Source organism: Dendropsophus ebraccatus, chromosome 7 (assembly GCF_027789765.1).
Source record: "Dendropsophus ebraccatus isolate aDenEbr1 chromosome 7, aDenEbr1.pat, whole genome shotgun sequence".
In the NCBI taxonomy this organism is placed as follows: domain Eukaryota; kingdom Metazoa; phylum Chordata; class Amphibia; order Anura; family Hylidae; genus Dendropsophus; species Dendropsophus ebraccatus.
The window spans coordinates 141,636,630-141,656,492 of NC_091460.1; the positions used below are offsets into that span (position 1 = coordinate 141,636,630).

Sequence of the window (19,863 nt, forward strand, 5' to 3'; positions counted from 1 at the left end):
TCGCTGATCGTCCGGGCAGCCCATAGGATATACAAATAGAAACACACAATGGGCTTAATTCATAAAAAATGTAAAGAATTTTTATTGTATATAATAGGTACCAATACACAGACAGTTTTACCAATATAAAATGAAGTATTAAAAATATTACCCCAGTAAAAACACATATAAAATGGGTGTCAGCAATGCGGGATTATACCCACAACAAATTTCTAATGTGGGAGTATAACTATAAGGTGCATTAAGTCATGTACTATTCTAGTATCGCCTCAGTATCATTACGTATGTAAACAAAGAAAAACCAAGTGGCCACTATAGCATTCAAAACATATTGCACATACCCATGTTTGTCTGACACCGCACCGACCGTTCCTACGTACGTTTCGCTATTGCACGCTATACTCCCACATTAGAAATTTGTTGTGGGTATAATCCCGCATTGCTGACACCCATTTTATATGTGTTTTTACTGGGGTAATATTTTTAATACTTCATTTTATATTGGTAAAACTGTCTGTGTATTGGTACCTATTATATACAATAAAAATTCTTTACATTTTTTATGAATTAAGCCCATTGTGTGTTTCTATTTGTATACAATTTTATTTATGGGTAATTTCTAATTGATAGAGTGACATCTAGTGGTGCCGTTTGGTACTGCATCCCTTATTTTAAGATCATTTTTCACATCTATCACAAACCAGTGTGTGTAATAGCCCATAGGATATAGTAGCGTCTGCTGCCGATGCTCCTATTCAACGGAGCGATGGCAGCAGATCGCTGCTATATCAGTCGCTTGTTTTTCAACATGTTGAAAAACAAGCGACTGCAACGATCAGCCGACATGAACGATGTCGGCTGATTGTTGCACTCTATTCCACTGGACGATTATCGGCCGAATACGAACGATAGTCGTTCCGTGGAATAGGGCCTTAAGGCTACTTGTGTCTCCCTTCAGCCTGCATTGCATTTGTCCATGGCCGGCTGAAGACACACAGTTGCTTCTAAAATAGTTAAAGCAACTCTGTACCCCCCACCACCCCACCCCAAAACCGCTTGTACCTTCAGATAGCTGCTTTTAATCCAAGATCTGTCCTGGGGTCCGTTTGGCAGGGGATGCAGTTATTGTTCTAAAAAACTTTTAAACTGAGTGTGTATGCATTAGGCTGGAACAACCTCTCTGTCCCTCCTCATCATTAGGAATGCTCCAGCCAGATTTTCTACTATTCATCACCTGTGTCAGCCCAGCACATAGGCTGGATCATTAAGGCACCTGTGCAATGTTCAGACAGGAGAAAATGTTCTAGAGGCATTCCTAATGATGAGACAATAACTGCTTCGCTTTGGCTGTCCAGGCATGAAGAGAATTGTAGTTTTGCCACAGCTGGAGAGCCGAAGGTTTCTCTTCCCTTTTTTATCCTATAGAACAAATATTTTCTGCCTTGGCTCAATGTTAGAACTAGAGATGAGCGAATTTACAGTATTTAAGTGGATCGCTTCACTATTTCTGCAATCCGCTCGTCAGCTGCCTTATAACTGACTGCTGCTGTGCAACTACTCCCCAGGTGCTGGGAAAAGCTGAAGCCAGTCCTAGGAAACATGTTTCCAAGGACTGGATCCAGCTTTTTCCAGCACACGTAGAGGAGCCGCAGTCAGTTAAAAGGCCCCCGGCTGATGAGCAGGTTGCAGAGATCGGGAAGCGATTCACTTATTACTGTAAATTCCCTCACTTATTACTGTAAATTCCCTCATCTCTAGTTAGAACCCATCATCCTGACCAATATATTTGACATGTAACTCATTTAAATGTTATTCTTTTAGAAATCAATAAGTATCAATAGTACAAGCAATTATAAGAAACTCTGTAATAGGTTTTATTAAGCAAAAGTTTCCTTCTGTACTCAAAAAGCTGTTTTCCTACCTCCCCCCTCACTTCTAAAGCAGGATTTCTGTGTCCATTATGCTCTATGGAGGGCAGTGGGGTCGAGGGGGATGAGTGAGCACGGAGAGGAGAAAAGGCAGCCCTGCAAAACACATCATCCCGCAATCTTCTCTCACTAAGATCCCAGATAAGCACTGACCTTTCTGATCTGTGAATCCAACATTTTATGTGCCCAGACAGTCTCCAAACTGCACAGGCTGCTTCTCTGCTCACTCATCCCCTTGGCCCCTCCCCCCTCCATAGGTTATAATGGTCACAGCAAACCAGTCTTCACTTTGCTCCTCTATAAGGAAGACGACATTGCCTGATAATGCACAAATAAAATTAGGGGGGGGCTGGAAATAGCTTTTTGAGTACAAAAAGAGGCTTCTTTGCCTAATAAAACCTAGTACAGAATTTCTTAAAAATCGCTTGTACAGTTGATTTCTGCAAAAATGTTTAGATCACCACTACACTTTATGACTGAAGTGAAGGAAGGGCAGGGTGTTGGCTGAGCTGTTGTGAAAGCTTAAAACACTAATAGACTTTCCAAAAACCAATGTTCCTAATCCAGGATCTTCCAGACTGCTGCAACCGTCCGCTACAAATACCTAGAAAGCGATGGAGAAAAATGAACGACCAGACACGAGCCATGAAATTCATTTTCTATATTGCAGTAAAATCTACTTGAATACACTTTGAAACAAGAGTACAACAAAATAGAATATACTTCAAATGTTGAATATACAAACTATTGTAGTTCATTCTGAACACTGGTACTTTATCCCCAACCTCCCCCCTAGTCTGCCCCCCGTCATAACTTCAACTAAAAAAATAGCAGGCTTCAAAATGCTTGCACTCAAAAAAAAAAAAAAAAAAAAAAAAGGGCTCATGCGTGCAGTGACACCTTTCAAATGGATAGCAGGAACTGAAATGTATGCATGGATCCCGGGTGACAAAAGCAAGTTGCAGTAGTTGGCCCATTTGCCTGTCGTGCCCACATTTTAACCCTTCGCTGAAAGAAAGGCTGGAAGCTTTTAGACAATTTCCAGCCATGTATTAAAATAAAATAAAAAAAACCTTTAAACAACTATATAAAATATGTTACAAGTAATTCTATGCCAATACTGTGCTAGGTACAAGGTTTGTTTTTTTTCTCTCCATATTTTCTATAATATATTTATATATAAAAAGATTGCTTTACACAAACAAGCTGTTAGCTTATTCCAAGAAAAAATAAAAATAAAATTGAATCGGTCTAAGGCTTCCATATGAAATCTGCTCCTAACCCAAAAATCTTATCTGCACTTTGCGCTTCAAAAAAACCTAAAATGAAGAGTCTTTTTCTACACGCCCCACGTGGTCACATACTGGATTAGCAGAGTTGTCACATAGCACCGGTTACATGAGGGCTATTTGTACACAGTGGTATAAATTGCTGGTAATAAAATAAGAACAAACCCAACTCATATATACTGTATATATAAAGAAAAAAAAAATCATGATCATTTACATTTTCACTTTGACCTAATCTTTTGGATTTTGGGAGAACAAACAGCCGCTCTGAAAAGTTATTTTAGTGTTCCACCTTCTTTAGTGTAACCTAAAAATAGATCTATGCATGTACGTATGGATGAACACTTTGGTCCCTTTCAGTTTTTGTTGTTTTTTTTTCCTTTAAATTTGAGATCTTAGAAGCATTCTTCCCACAGCCTGTGAACCACCATCCCACCGGGAGCAATGCATTTCCACTAATAAGTCTTGGTTTCCACATATACACGCACACATTGTCTCTCGCTTGCTTTAAAGTCTCGTCGGACTGGAACCACCTCCCTTTCTTCCACAGATAAGTTTATTGTCTATATATCGTTTATTGTCAGTTTGACCCAAATCTTGTGAGGCGCTGGTGGAACGTTCCTCACTTGTCACAGACCACTGTCCCTTCTTGTTTGACAGTCACTGGCAGGGTAAGACCAGCGGGGGCGCTAACCACCACCACATGAGTTACTGTTTTGCCCCCATCTGACGGTTTCTCCTCTTTAACCAGCTGAAATGTTTTCATTTCTCCGTCCTGCCTGCTCACCACTATGTCCGATTTCATTTCAGGTCCTTTAATAAGGGTGCTGATGACCCGGGGTGGCGTCTGGCACCGAGCCTGCTGGGCAGGCATAGCTAGTCTCATAACAGGGGTCCCGTGGGCGATAGATACAGGGGTAAGTGCTCGGACAGTCAGTGGGGTGCCCACCAGATTCAGGCCCCCCGCACCGCTTAAGTTAGGCTTTGTCTGCAGCTGACACTGGGTGAGCTGAGAGGTCGGGATGGTTATTATTTTGGCAGGTTGCACGGTGAATTTGTCACTTTCCGAAGACGCTGGTATCATAGTTGGTATGGTCTGGATCACAACCTTTGGAGCTGATGCAGTGGTTGGGCTGGTATTGGCTAATAATGGAGACCCTGGGCTCATGGACTGGACGGCCAAAGTGGAGATTTTCTGACCCAGGGAAGTCATCACAACAGGCACTTGCATTGCGACACGAACAGTCCTGGAAAGAAAGGTCAAGATGTTTAATAGAACTCAGCAAAAAGGATCAGAAGCTTAAAAAGGGGTTTCTAGAACTGCTCATAACGTGTAGACGTTTGTACAAAAGGGTTAAAGGGGTATTCCACCCATACATAACTTCTGATATGTTGCTGCCCATGATGAGACTAACAACTGCTTTTATAATTGTTATCTATTCAGTCTCCTTCCCCCAGTTTTCAGCTGCCGCTTTCTGCTGAAGACACAAAAATCTGTGTGTAAACCTCTCTCGCTGTCTCCTCCTCCTGCCCCCTCAATTCTGAGACGGCTGATGTACACTTGTCATCTGCCTCATGGAGGTTTTTTGCCTTCCCCATGGATTAACACAGTAGGGTTTACCTTGAACCTAATGGACTCTTGTCTTCTTTCAACCTTATTAACAGGAATAGCACTATTTATAGCCATGATATAATTTGTATATGGTATTTTCACCACTTTACACCTATGCAGGTTCCGTCTCTAATATAAAGTTGTCCCTGAGCTGGTGGATGGATACTGGTCTCTATGAGGTCTCCAGAAAAGAAGAGAGGATCCTGCACATCCCCTATAGCTCTATGGCACAGCCTAAGAAGCAGCTAAGAGGACATTATAGAGCAGTACTAAGCCAACGAAAACACTAACTGCAGCCTTATCTCTGCTTCTCAGCCATTCCCAACTATCCCCCTCTCCATAGATATGTATGAGCCGCTGTAACCTTATCCCTCAGTGTGAGCTGATCCTTCTTCAAACAGATTTAAACTAACAGTCTTTGCAGAGTTAATGAGCAGTGTAGGAGAGAGAAGAGGCGCATAAAGAGAGCCTGATAAGTGGAGAAGGAAGCATTTTTTTCCAATAAGATATATTACAATGCTTCTTATATTTATATGTATTACTCATTTATACTGTTTGCTGAGAAGGTAGACACCATTTAAGCTGGTGAATACTTTAGTTAGTCAAATAAGAACTAGTATTTCTAATTTCCGCTATGTTCACACTATGGAATAGACGAGGAACTTCCCCGCTAAGTCTGTAGTGTGAACATACCATAATGTGGTGTTTAGTATGACAGATTATTCCCCCGCAGTGCGCCCTTAATCTCAGACAGTTACTACGCAACAGCATTGTACTACAGTCTCCATTAGTTTTCATAGGTGGCCAGCAGGGGGAGCTCTATGTAAAGAAATGGCAGCGTTCTAGGCTGTGTAGATGACTCGGATGAGAAACTGTGAAACTCGCTGGACGGGGGTAGAGAGACGGCCTATTACTGAGTGCAATGGTAGGTAAGATTTTGTATTAGGCTCCTATAAGACGGGCTGATCAATAATGTAGACAAGCACTGACCTTCCAAATTGGTGCCCTATTACTGAACCTATTACACAGCTCGATAATTTTTTAGCAAGGGCTGCACCGACATCATTAGTCTCAGAAATTGTTAGTCTCTGAGCTGAAAGGCTGCTCAGCCAATCACAGGCAATAGTCAGCCTTCAGACGCTGATTTTGGTGTTAGAGCATTTGATGTGATCAGCCGATCTCGATTCGGACGATTATCGCTCTGTGTAACACGGCCCTTACACATATTAATTGTGATCTAAACACTCTTATATAGCTGGGGCAGAACAGAAATATTGTATCGTCCCAACTCGGGCTGGGCGATATGGCCAAAAATAAAATCTCATTTTTGAAAGATTTTTTGGACGATTCTTGATTTAAATCTCAATTTTATTTATTTTTTGCTAAATAAACAGAACATTTTTCTCCCTGCAATGTCAGATACTACTTTAATGAAGTTTAAGACAACTGTATTGCTTCCCACTGTAACAGTGCTCCCCCTATGTAGTAAAAAAGCCCCCCTCTGTGTCCCATATAAGTAATTTTGCTAAATACGTGCCACTCTGTGCCCCCATATAGTGTAGGAGATCTTCTTTGTGCCTCTATCTAGGTAGGGTGTAGTAGTGGAAGTATAGTGGATGAGGGGTGTAGTAGTAGCAGTACAGGTATAGATGAGAGGTGTAGTAGTACAGTTATATATGAGGGGGGACTGGGGCAGACTGAGGGGTCAATGGGGCGGCTGGGGATGAAGGCAGGAGGCTACATAGCCTTCCTCCTCTCCTCCTCACACACATTTCCTTCCCAGCCAGACATGCAGGTCCCCGGGGGTGCAATGTACCCCCAATCCTGCTGTACAGCTCCAGGACCCACAGCGACATTATCACTTTATTCTACAGCCCCTGCGGCCTCCTTCAGAGACCGGGAACCTGCATGTCTGGCTGGGAGGGGAGCGGGACGTCATGTGTAAGGGGCGGGGGGCAGGTCAGTCTTCTCTGTCAAGTGGCTGGAGGCCGCCGGTGCGTATCTCTCAGGACAGGCTGCCTTGCAGTTTACTGTACCGACTGCCCGCCCGGCGGCTCACCGCTCCGCCCGCCCGACACTGTACCGCTCCGCCCAGCCGCCCTGCACCTCATAGCAATGATGTAGTGTGCTCCTCATATACTGACCTCTGTGCTGGGTTTGGTGTGGTGCTGGTGGGCGAGTGCGGAGAGGACGCCTCACTGACAGGAGAAGCCAGAGTGACCAATCTCGGCTTTCTGGGGGAGGTTTGCTGCGTGGGACTTTTCTCTATTCGAGCCGGCATAGACATTTTAAGGATGCCCTCCGCAGGGATAGATACACGCTCCAGAGACTTGTCATCAATGGAAGAGACGATCTCTTCTGTACACGCCTCGGTTTTGTCATCTTCTATGACCACAATGTTCTTGGGCATCTCTTTGAACTGATACACAAGCCTCTGACCCTCCACTTTTGCTAGAATTCCTCTTTGATAGTAATACCTAAAATATAAGGGAAAAAGCGTAAATAACACAACCAGCCACAAGTATGTGCAGCATCCATTGCACATTGCACTCATGTAAGTACTCATGGGAGAACACCACTAACATCAATGGTCCTTCTGACAGCCTCTTCTAAGTGGGTATTCATGTTATGAACCACCAAGCCTAGTGCGCCAAGTCTAGATCGGATTTATCAGCTTTGTACAATAGACAGGATGAGATACAGTAATTGTTTTCTACTAGAATCTAAAGATTTTCCATCACAAGCTTCGGGTTGATCTTCACTCCATATGCCGTGGAGGCTATTCGGCAAGTTTATTTAGATTTTTTTGCTGGGTCCCATAGCTTAGTTGTCAACACTATTCCATCCCGAGACATCCTGCACAATAACTGATGCCATAATCTTCTTTATAAAATAAAAGTCAGGGATATGCACAGGAAAATCCTTCCGTCATAATAACTGGCAAACACTGCAAATGCAGAGTGAACTACCCTTATATTTAAAGGGGTATTCCACTCAAACATAACTTTTGATATGTCGCTGCCTATGGTGAGACTAACAATTCCTTCCATACTTGTTATCTATTTAGTCTTCTTCCCCCAATTCTCAGCTGCTGCTGAAATCTGTGTGTGAGCTTTTCTCTGTCTCCCCCTTCCTTCTGAAATAGATGATGTAAACAAGTTCCTGGCAGGCTTTATCTGCAACATTGTAGCTTCTTTGTAACACTGGAAGGGTTATTCTGAGGTCAAGCTTCTAATAAACTCACTGCGAATAATGCTTCCGGCATTACAAAGAAGCTACAGTGTTGCAGATAAAGCCAGTCAGGGACTTATTTATATCGGCTGTCTCAGAAGGGAGGGGGAGACAGAGAGAAAGACTCACATGCAGATTTTTGTTTCTTCAGCAGAAAGCAGCAGCTGAGAACTAGGGGCAGGAGACTGAATAGATAATAACAAGTATGGAAGGAATTGTTAGTCTCACCATGGACATCAACATATCAAAAGTTATTTTTGAGTGGAACACCCCTTTAAAAGAAGCCATGTTCTAGTCACTAACACTTTTTTTTTATGGGTACCTTAAAGCTCTTCCCATAGTCTCATAGTTCATATCTGGCTTGTTCTTGTGTTTCCCCCAAAGTTTAGAGACGGCTTTAGAATCCACCAGCTTGAAGATGCCTTTCTCCCTTTGTGTCCACTTAATGTATCTGGGGCACGTGTTCTTATCCTGAAGCAAGTCCAAGAGGAACTCCCAGAGGTAAGTTGTATTTCCTAGAGGAAACAAAATAAAACAACTCCTAAATCTCACATTGCACTCACATGCTCATGTGGACCAAAGCTTTTGCCATGCACATCAACTTAAATGGACTCTGGCATGTAACAAACATTTTGACATGTCCTAGAGGCGTGACAGAAGTTTTCATACATGGGTGTTTAGATCTCCATTATTCCACTGGAAGAAGCGCTCACTAAGCATCTTCTCTCCCCACTCTATCGCTGAGGCAGGGGAAGGACTTCTATAGACGTCTATGGCACAGTGTGTGACAATGAGAAAAGCACTTAACTGCTAAATCTAGGGATTGGTGGGGATCTGAACACCTAGACCCCGACGATTAAAGTTTTTCACGTTAAATTTTGTGTTTTTTCTATAAATGACAAGTAAACTTTAAAAAAATTAAAGGGGGGGGGGCATGCAGATTAATGAACACAGCTGCATCTTCTAGGCGATCTGTAATAGTGACATGTTCCCTTTTTTAAGCCTGACCACAAGGAGATTTATTAGCCATCACCTAAAAGTCTGATACTGGTTTTCATTATTTTTTTTTAAACTGGCTGGAAAAAATGAATGCATGTGCGCATCCATTTGTATGGTATAAAAAAAAAAAAAAAACACAGATGGATCATGGACATTTTTGTGTATGTTAAAAAAAAAAAATGCAGACAAATGCATCCGTTTTCTGATCATTTTTTTTGTAAAAACAGATGGAAAAAATCCAAAATATAGTATGAACCAAGCCTGAGCCGTACACACTGTAAACAGCTTTTCAGTGGGAATAAGTTAGTAAAGATCGGAAAATATCACAATCTCTCTATAAATATTATTTGGGGGGTTTTTTTACCTTTTCCTTCCCGTGGTTTTTTCTTTATTCCCAAATCCGGAGAACCATTGGCAAAGGTGGGCTGCTGCATCTTTGGTTTCCGACCAGCTGTGTAATGAAATAAGGGAACGGCCATGAGAACTTTACAATCCTTATACATGTTAGTGAATGTATATCTGTGATGTCAGTACATTTGTGATGTCAGAAAGTGATAGAGTCATCGCCACCATGGTCATCCACTCACCTTTCTTCTTTTTCATAGGCTCTCCGAGTTCAAGAGATATTGGAATGGGGGAGGAATCCATGGGCTCGGAGTCTTCAGTGGACACCTCCACCACAGTTTCTGTGATGACATCCGGTCTCATGGCAGCGTGGATGAACTCTGGAGTGGAGATGCACGGTGGTACGTACACTTCCACTGTAACAGAAAACCAAAATGCACATTACACACTCTTTATAAAGGGGTACTCCAGAGAAAATATTTTTCTTTAAAATCAAAGTTATATAGATTTGTAATTTACTTCTATTTAAAAATTCTCAAGTCTTCCTATACTTATCAGCTGCTGTATGTCCTGCAGGAAGTGGTGTATTCTTTTAAAGCAGAAGTCAGGTAAAAATGTTTATTAAAGTATTGTATTGCCACCCAAAAGTTATACAAATCACCAATATACACTTATTACGGGAAAAGCTACTGCATCAAGGCTTCACGCCCCGGCCAACATGGTGATGTCGCGCCCCGGCCAACATGGTGATGTCACTTCCTGGCCAACATGGTGATGTCACTTCCTGGCCAACATGGTGATGTCACTTCCTGGCCAACATGGTGATGTCACTTCCTGGCCAACATGGTGATGTCACTTCCTGGCCAACATGGTGATGTCACTTCCTGGCCAACATGGTGATGTCATGCCCCGGCTCCCAGAGCTGTGCAGGCTGTGGCTGCTGGAGAGGATGATGGCAGTGGGACACTGAGGGACACAGGGCACTGGGAAGGGGGGGGGGGAATGACACTGAGCATCCCCCTGCCATCATCCTCTCCAGCAGCAACAGCCCGCACAGCTCTGGGAGTCGGGTTGTGACATCACCATGTTATCCAGGAAGTGACATCACCATGTTATCCAGGAAGTGACATCACCATGTTATCCAGGAAGTGACATCACCATGTTATCCAGGAAGTGACATCACCATGTTATCCAGGAAGTGACATCACCATGTTATCCAGGAAGTGACATCGCCATGTTATCCAGGAAGTGAAGCCTTGATGCAGAAGTGCAGGGAAAAAAGCATTTTATAAGCATATACCGTCATAAGTGTATATTGGCAATTTGTAACTTTTGGGGGGCAATACAATACTTAAAAAAAAAAAATCATTGTACTTCTCCTTTAAGTATGAGACAATGCTCTCTGTTGCCACCTCTGTCCATGTCAGGAACTGTCCAGAGCAGGAGAGGTTGTCTATGGGGATTTGCTACTACTCTGGACAGTTCCTGACATGGACAGAGGTGGCAGCAGAGAGCACTGAGTCAGACTGGAGAGAATACACCATGTCCTCCAGGACATACAGCAGCTGGAAAGTATTGGAAGACTGGAGATTTTTTTAATAAAGAAAAAGTTTTTTTGTGAACTACCCCTTTAACAAGCAAGGTGTACGCCAACAGGTATATAAGCTTAATGTAGTACAAAAAGTATCTACCTGGGCTCCTGGAGTCGCGCAGGATGGTGGGAGATTCCATGTGTAGCAGAGCCTCCGCTGCCTCAATGGTCTTGTCTGTACAGTGAACATTGCTGCTATGGACAGATGCTTCAACTGGAAAACGGAACAAATGGCAGCGGCATTAGATATTCATCTGGATAGAGATTAATATCATTCTGGATGGGTTGTCACTTGATGGATCCAGTGGTCTACATACTTGGAATACACCAATCACATTGCTCATGCTTAGATATATAAAACTTTTGCTTCACTCATCAAGCTGTTCAACACAGAATAGAGACCCGATCATAATCTACACTGTGACCTGTATCCATCTTACCCGGCGTAAGAAGCTTTACTCATCACCCAGAGCTCTCACTACCGCTGGTGAATAACGCGCCTCATATCTACACAGGTCCAAGGAGCGAGGACTTACACAAGGGCCTAAAGCTAGAAAATTCCTTCTCTGTATAAAAAATATTTTTCTTTCAAATCAACTGGTTTCAAAAAGTTATATAGATTTGTAATTTGTAATTACTTCTATTTAAAAATTTAGTCTTCCAGTACTTATCAGCTTCTGTATGTCCTGCAGGAAATGTTTTCTTTCCTGTCTGACACAGTGCTCTCTGCTGCCACCTCTGTCCATGTCAGGAACTGTCCAGAGCAGGAGAGGTTTTTTATGGGAATTTGCTGCTGTTCTGGACAGTTCCTGACATGGACAGAGGTGGCAGCAGAGAGCAATATGTCAGACTGGAATTAAAACATTTCTGGCAGGACATGCAGCAGCTGAAAAGTATATAAATAGAAGTAAATTACAAATCTATTTAAACTTTGTAAAACCTGTTGACCTGAAATAAAAAGTGCCCCTTTAACACGTATCCATGTGTAGAAATCCAGCAGAAAGATGACACTACAGATCAGTAATGGGAGCTGTGTGCACCAGGTCAGGCATACTATACTGTGGGAGCAGCTGAGGACACGGAGGAAAAAGGAAGTGCAATAAGGAGCCAGAACAAGGGATTCAGGGGCCGGAATTAACAGGTAACAAATCAATAAGTACAACTTACATCCGACATGTAATACTAAGGGAGAAAAACTAGAAGAAATCCTGGCTGAGAGTATAGAGAGCCGGGCACGGCAGGGGGGAGAAACACAAGCAAATCTATGTAAGTGGCTGGACAGAATTGGGAAGAATGTCCACATTGTGACAGTGTTTAAAGTAAGCGAGGCAGCCCAGCACCTGCTGCCCCTCACCCGCTGCAAGGTGCCATCTCCGATTCCTCTGGCCATGTATGGCTATGTGCACACAGCTGATCCCAGCCGCCGCCAGCCAGCGCAGCCTGAGCCTATCTTTAGGTGACCCTTTCTTCTGCCTCCTCCTCCTGCACAACAATTTTACAGCGAGGGACTTTGCAGGACGGAACCAACTGAGTCGGGGACGCCGGAACATATGCTACAAACAGCGGGATCCCGACAAGAGCGATTCATGATGGGAGAAGAGCAGCAGCGTTGTATGTGTACACTGGCACACCGACATGAAAGATCACTCTATGGTCAGCACTGACAATAACTTAAAGGGTCATTACTAGAGATGAGTGAACCGGGTTCGAGTCGATCCGAACCCGAACGTTCGGTATTTGATTAGCTGGGGCTGCTGAACTTGGATAAAGCTCTAAGGTTGTCTGGAAAACATGGATACAGCCAATGACTATATCCATGTTTTCCACATAGCCTTAGGGCTTTATCCAACTTCAGCAGCCACCGCTAATCAAATGGCGATTGTTCGGATTCGGATGGACTCCAGCATGCTCCAGTTTCCCTCATCTCTAGTCATTACAGGGGAAAAAAAAATCACAGACGCATGTTAAACATTTAGGGTCTATTACACGGAGCGATTTTTTGACGATTAACGACTATCGATAATCGCAAACGAGATTGTTTATTGTTAACCTGAAATCGTTCACCATATTACACAGAACGATGATCGTTATTGCAATCGGTACTATGATCATTTACTCCATCTGATCCCAGCAAAACAATGAACAACGTGCAATTACACTGAACGATTAGTGAACAAATGCGGAACATAAGTGAACGAATGTGGAATTACAGCGAACGATTAGTGATGATTTTAGATTCAGATCTAAATCAACAATCAACGACATATGAATGATTTTTTCGATCGTTGCCTGCATTTACACAAAAAATGATTATTGTTTCAATTCGAACAATATAACGATTTCAGCGCTCAGCTGAAGGTTTTTCCCGGTTCTATCCAACAAATAGATCGTTTAACATGTCTTTTTTGTTTTTGATGGACAATTTTTAAAGGGGAACTATGAGCAGGTTAAATGAATCATCTAACCTGCTGATATCTCCCTATTGCACGGGGAGACAACAAGGAGGAAGGTATGCGTCTTACCTTGCTTCTCGGCGCTGTTTCAGTGCAGTTAGTAGTTGAATAAATGGCTTGGAGCACTGCCCGACCCCATAGCACGAGCTACCTGCTCCTTCTAATGATAATCAATGAAGTGAGCAGGCTAGATCAGCGCAATGGGGATGGGCAGTACTCCTAACAGTGCTCTGGTCAGTGGATTTAACTACTAACTGCAGGGGAACGGTGTCGAGGAGGAAGGTAAGAGACAGATCTTAATCCTCGGGCACCGTGCACGTTAGAGGGGAATCAGCAGGTTATATTAATCTAACCTGCTTATAGTTCCCCTTTAACATTTTGTAAAACTGACTGCCTAAGACAGGTGATTACTGATGGCTTCAGGATAGGCCATCAGTATGGTGGGGGCACAGCATTTGTTCTAGGTGAATAAGGAAAATAATAAAGGGTACAATATTTCTATTAGCTACAGTCATGTTCCTGATATTGATACAATCACATGGAGGATGAAGCCGCCACCATCCTGGATGCCACACAGGCCCTGCTGCCCACCAGCTTCTATACTTCTATAATAACACACACATATATTATATAATATATATATATATATATATATATATATATATATATATATATATATATATATATATATATATATAAATACTAGTAGGAACACCAGTAAACACTCACCATGTTCTATCACACAGTAATAGGACAATAAGTAGTTAAAACCTTTATAAAAAAAAAAAAAAAAAAAAAGCAACCACAAATGGCGGGCAGCCAAGAATCCTCAGTCTGCCCCTGGTTATCTGTCACTGGTGGGAGTCTCTATGGATTACAAAGCCAAAGCCAGGGGCTCCGGGAGGAGTCGGGAACAGCCACCCCAGACTCTCACAGCTCTCATTTATGTGGGGACGTGCTTCGTATGGCTAATCTGCATCTATACACAGGACTAACAATGTATGGGGATGAGTGCTGCCCACGGGTCAGCTAGCTGGCAGCACAGGCCCCTCCGGGCCGCCATAGTCCTCACATGCCACAAGTCACTCATGTTATGCCACCTGTTATAATAGCGGCCAACTAGTGATAACGTCCGGCTGTCACTAGTGTAGAGAATGACGGGGGCGTTACAGCGAGCAGTCACTTCTAACCTGAACCATATGACTGTGCCCATGGATAGTGCGGCCTGCTGGAGAAGACGACTGATGGACGTCACTCGTGTCTCCTCTAAGCTTTACGATAACCACACGTTTACAGATGCAGGAACTGTAGGTTTATTTCTGGAAACCATCAATATGAAGTGATAATCCCCCAACACAATTAGTGCAAACGCTAACATACCGGGAGGGCGGCGAGACGGTCACCTGCTGAGCAGGAGGAGGAGGAGGAGGAGGAGGAGGAGGAAAGCTGTATGTCCAATATCACTACTGCAAGGACAACAGGTGGCTACAGCGACAAAATGCCGCTACCTCCTGACTGGTGCACTCCAAGCATGGATGGGAACCTCCGGCATGATGGGAAATGTAGTTTTGCATCAGCTGGGGAGGCCAAGGTTCCCCACTCCTGGTATAAAGTGTATTCTGGCAGGTCACAGAAGCACATCAGTGGACACTATATTCTCCTGGTTAATCCGAGGAGGAACAACAAGAAGAAACTAAGCGGCTTGGCACTCAGTCACCTGCTTTAGCCCCCCCTCATTTTAGCAACATGTGTGGGTCTCGGCACCCAGACCACAACCAGTCGATACTGCTCACTTGTCGCTTACAACACGTCAGTAAACTGTTAAAATGATAGGTAGACTTTAAAGAGAACCTGTCACCAGGGATGTGGGCACAGAGCCCGCCCGACCCCCCGGTGCAGCCCCTGGATACTTACCCTTTCCAGCGAATCCCGCTCCTGGAGCCGGTCCCGGGATGAAGATATCAGCGCCCGAAGCCGTCATTCTCTACGGGCATCGGACCCGTCTCATGGGGTACGCGCACGGCTTCAGGCGCTAATATCTTTGTCCCGGGACCGGCTCCAGGAGCGGGACTCACCATAAAGGGTAAGTATCCGGGGGCTTCACCGGGGGTCGGGCGGGCTCTGTGCCCGCGTCCCCAGTTACAGGTTCCCTTTAACCGGCTGCTATATCATCAAGACCTGATGAGAAGATACAGTATATACATCTCTTCTGGAATACTCCAGCAAAAAAAAAAAAATTTCAAATCAAAAGGTACCAGAAAGTTATATAGATTTGTAATTAACTTAAAATATGTCCAGTCTTCCAGTACTCATCCGCTGCTGTATGTCCTGCAGGAAGTGGTATATTCTTTTCAGTCTGACAGTGCTCTCTGCTGCCCCCTCTGTTCATGTCAGGAACTGTCCAGAGCAGGAGAGGTTTTCTATGGGGATTTATTGCTGCTCTGGACAGTTCCTGACATGGACAGAGGGGGCAGCAGAGAGCACTGTGTAAGACTGGAAAGAATACACCACTTCCTGCAGGACATACAGCTGCAGTTAAGTATGGGATAACTTAATATTCTTTAAATAGAAGTAAAGTACAAACCTATATAATTTTCTGAAACCAGTGATTTAAAAGAAAAAGATTTTTGCCGGAGTACCGCTATAAAAACAGCTCAGGCAATATGGCAGCCCCCATAACAATGTACAAATAGTGAAACAAATTAAGAGTCAGAAAATAGAAACAGATTAGAATAAAAGAACAAGTTTTAGTATCTGACTCATATCAGTTAAAGAAAATTTAGGCGACACATTCCCTTTAAATTGGAAAACCCCTTTAATTCCTCAACAGTGTCATCCTCACAAAAAACCTAGAGGTCCCCTGGACTGTGTTACCAGACATGAACGGCTTCTACACTACAGGCAGTAGGAAATGCTACACACAGCGGGTGTACTAACCCATCTACATTACAAAGGGAAATTACCTTCACATTAACACCCATCACCTGAGCGATGATAAAGGAAGCGGTGCGGCTCGCCCGAGGCTACGGCAGAGCGGCTGATCCTTGTCTGTACTACTGTAGCAGAACATTCCTACATGGCAAAAGCTGAAACTGGCCCCGAGCTACAACTTTGTTAGAGTGATGAAAAGGCCTGATCACCAGCGCTGATCCTGACTGACGTGCCATGATTGAGACTGGAGAAAACGGCCTAAAGCTACAAAAACTGTCTCCCCATACAATAAAAACTGAGGGTACTATCACACGGAACGATAATCGGCTCTATCCGGTCGATTATCGCTCCGTGAAATAAACACAACGATCAGCCGATGACAACGATCACTGGCTGATCGTTGATATAGGTTTGGACCTATAACTGTCGGACGCGGTCGGCGGCTGACGATCTCCAAACTCTATACATTACCTATCCATGCTGCAGGGCTCCTCTTGCGCTCTGCTTCTCAGCGGCATATCTGAGCTGACAGACCGCTCAGCTAATCGGTGGCCGGGACCGCCACGGCCAGTGATCGGCTGAGCAGCCTGTCAGCTTAGACAGGCCGCTCTGAAGCTGCAGGCTGCGGGACCCACTGAGAAGACCGCAAGAGGAGCCTTGCAGCATGGATAGGTAATGTATAGAGTCTAAGCAAGGGCTGCAAGGACATAGGTAACAATGTCGATGCAGCCCTTGTTAAACGATTATCAGAACATGTAATAGGCCAATGGTTTTAGAAAGTTATATAGATTTACAATTTACTTCTATTAAATTACTGGTTAAAGTACTGGGTTTCCAGTACTTATCAGCTGTTGTATGTCCTGCAGGAAGTGGAATTCTTTAGAACAGTAATGAAGAGCCTTCGGCCCTTCATCTGTTGCAGAACTACAATTTCAATCATGCCGGGACAGTCAGAGAAGAGCTTCGGCTGTCCAGGCATGATGGGAATTGTAGTTTTGCAACAGCTGGAGAGCCAAAGGTTCCCCATCCCTGCTTCCCAGTCTGCCACAGTGCTCTCTACTGCCACCTCTGTCCATGTCAGGAACTGTTCAGAGCAGGAGAGGTTTTCTATGGGGATTTGCTGCTGCTCTGGACAGTTCCTGACATGGACCGAGGTGGCAGCAGAGAGCACTGTGTCAGACTGGGAAGAATACACCATTTCCTGCAGGACATACAGCAGCTGATAAGTACTTGAAGACTGGAGATTTTTAAATAGAAATAATTTACTAATCAATGCAACTTTCTGAAACCAGTTGATTTAAAGGGGTAGTGCGGCGCTAAGAAATTATTCACAAAATAGCACACATTACAAAGTTATACAATATTCTAATGTATGTTATGTATGTGAATGGCCCCCTTCCCCGTGCTCCCCGACCCCCGCCCGTGGACCCGGAAGTGTGATGCACTATACATACCCGATTCGTGTCGACCCCCGTCCGCATTTCTTCTGACAGTGATGTAATCTTCGGGAGGCCGGCCAACCCGCTCCTGCCGTCCCTCATGCCGCCCCCGCGTCATAACTGTGCTCAGCCGCGATTGGCTGAGCATAACTGTACTCAGCCAATCGCGGCTGAGCACAGTTATGTTGCGGCAGAGGGGGGCCGGCATGAGGGATGGATGGAGCGGGTCGGCCGGCCTCCCGAAGATTACATCACTGTCAGAAGAAATGCGGATGGTGGTCGACACGGATCAGGTATGTATACTGCACTACACTTCCGGGTACACGGGCGGGGGTCGGTGAACACGGGAAGGGGGCCATTCACATACATAACATACATTACAGAGTTGTATAACTTTGTAATGTGTGTTATTTTGTGAATAATTTCTTAGCGCTGCACTACCCCTTTAAAAGAAAAGAAAATGCTGGTGTACCTCTTTAATAAGACATTGCAAAAGCGTTATTTCTTGGGGAAAAGACATACTTACTAAGACAGGATAGGCCTGAATCCAGCAATTATCTTACAGGGATCCAGGCAGGCTGGGCCTGATTTTTCATTATACTCAAATGACACATGGGTTCTCTTACTCCTCATCCCCTCCATTCTGAGATAACATGACTGTGGGATAATTCCGGAAGGAAGGCGGGCTTAGTATAAACCATGGAGGAGAGTTCCCTGGAATGAGTGCCCTAAAGCCATAGCCAGGAGAACCCCATGGGAATAATTCTTATAGACGTCTCACAGTTCTGACTGCAACATGAGGCACAAGACAAGGTGTAATCTATAAGTATGCGAGTGTGGCAAGTATGCGTGGTCGGCTTCCATCACTGAAGGGGGCGAAGTTACAGGATACATAGAGACTACAAGGCAAGTGACACCTCCAGCTCCCCCCGAGACGTGAGAGCCAGGGCTACACTGACTCTTAAAGTGCTACAGACTGAGTTTAGCCATTGAACTACAGCTGCACTATGAAGAAATCCATCATGTTGTATGCGATGTCGTGCACTGCAGCTGTCACTCAAGGGTTAAAAGCAATAAAGTAACGCCACAAAAAGTTGCAGGTGGCCCAACCCTTAGGGCTCTTCTACATAGAGAGATGTATCTGACAGATTATTGAAGCCAAAGCCAGGAATGGATCTGAGAAGAGGAGAAACCGCAGTCTTTTCTTTATGACCTGTTTATAGTCTGTTCCTGGCTTTGGGTTCAAAGATCTGTCGGATAATCTGTCTGTGTAAAAGGAGCCTTACTTACTATTCTATAGTGTTGTACATAGGTAGCCATCATATTGTACATGTTAGGCTGCATTCACATGTCCCGTGTAACACGGACAGTCAATCCCTGTACTGGAGTGTTTCCCTGTACGGTATGATGTATTAATATCGTGCTGGGACAGGGGAAACTCAATGATTGTGTGGCTGGCTCATTCCAGTTCTGCAGAGATTCAAACAGTTTCCCCGCTCCCGGCATCATATTAATACATCATACTGTGCAGGGAAACAATACAGGACAGGACTTCACGGAGCGTGTGAATGCAGCCCAATACAGGGCTAGGTAACACAATTGAGATCGCTCTGTCAAAGTGCAGGGACTGGTACGCATAACGGGAAAACATAAAAGAACAGGATCACGCTGCAACTAAGGCTACATTCATATGTTCCACACAGAACACGGACGTGGAATGTCTTTATCGGACTCTCCCCCGCCGGGGCAGCATCTGTGATAAGATGATGGGAGCGGGGGAACTGTACAGATATGCGCCTCCCTGTAATGACAGAGACGCGCGGCTGATTCGTGACATGACGGGAGTCCGTTACAGACATTTCACGTCCGTGTTCCGTGCGGAACAGAGAGCGCGTGAATGCAGCCTAAAGCATCTATTATATGGGGCGATGTGCAGAGCAAGCGAGCGCCGTCCTGTCAGCTCAGCACTCGCGGAGGAGGAGCGGATAAGAGCTGAGGGGGGTGATTGTCAGACCGTTTGGGCAGCCCATAGGAGACAGCGCATG

General features: G+C 44.4%; 1 protein-coding gene across 4 annotated transcripts in view; it reads right to left on the reverse strand.

The window, feature by feature from the left end:
• Positions 1–2,942: 2,942 nt before the first annotated feature.
• ELF2 (E74 like ETS transcription factor 2) overlaps positions 2,943–19,863 on the reverse strand; it is a 57,232-nt gene continuing 40,311 nt past the window's right edge. For all 4 annotated transcript variants that reach the window (XM_069978614.1, XM_069978615.1, XM_069978616.1 and 1 more), the window contains 6 exons: positions 11,096–11,209; positions 9,647–9,820; positions 9,424–9,510; positions 8,383–8,575; positions 6,974–7,306; positions 2,943–4,464 (listed from right to left, as the gene is read on the reverse strand). In XM_069978614.1, coding sequence (XP_069834715.1) covers positions 3,840–4,464; positions 6,974–7,306; positions 8,383–8,575; positions 9,424–9,510; positions 9,647–9,820; positions 11,096–11,209 — 1,526 coding nt within the window. In that variant the 3' untranslated portion in view covers positions 2,943–3,839. The remainder of the gene's footprint in view (positions 4,465–6,973; positions 7,307–8,382; positions 8,576–9,423; positions 9,511–9,646; positions 9,821–11,095; positions 11,210–19,863) is intronic.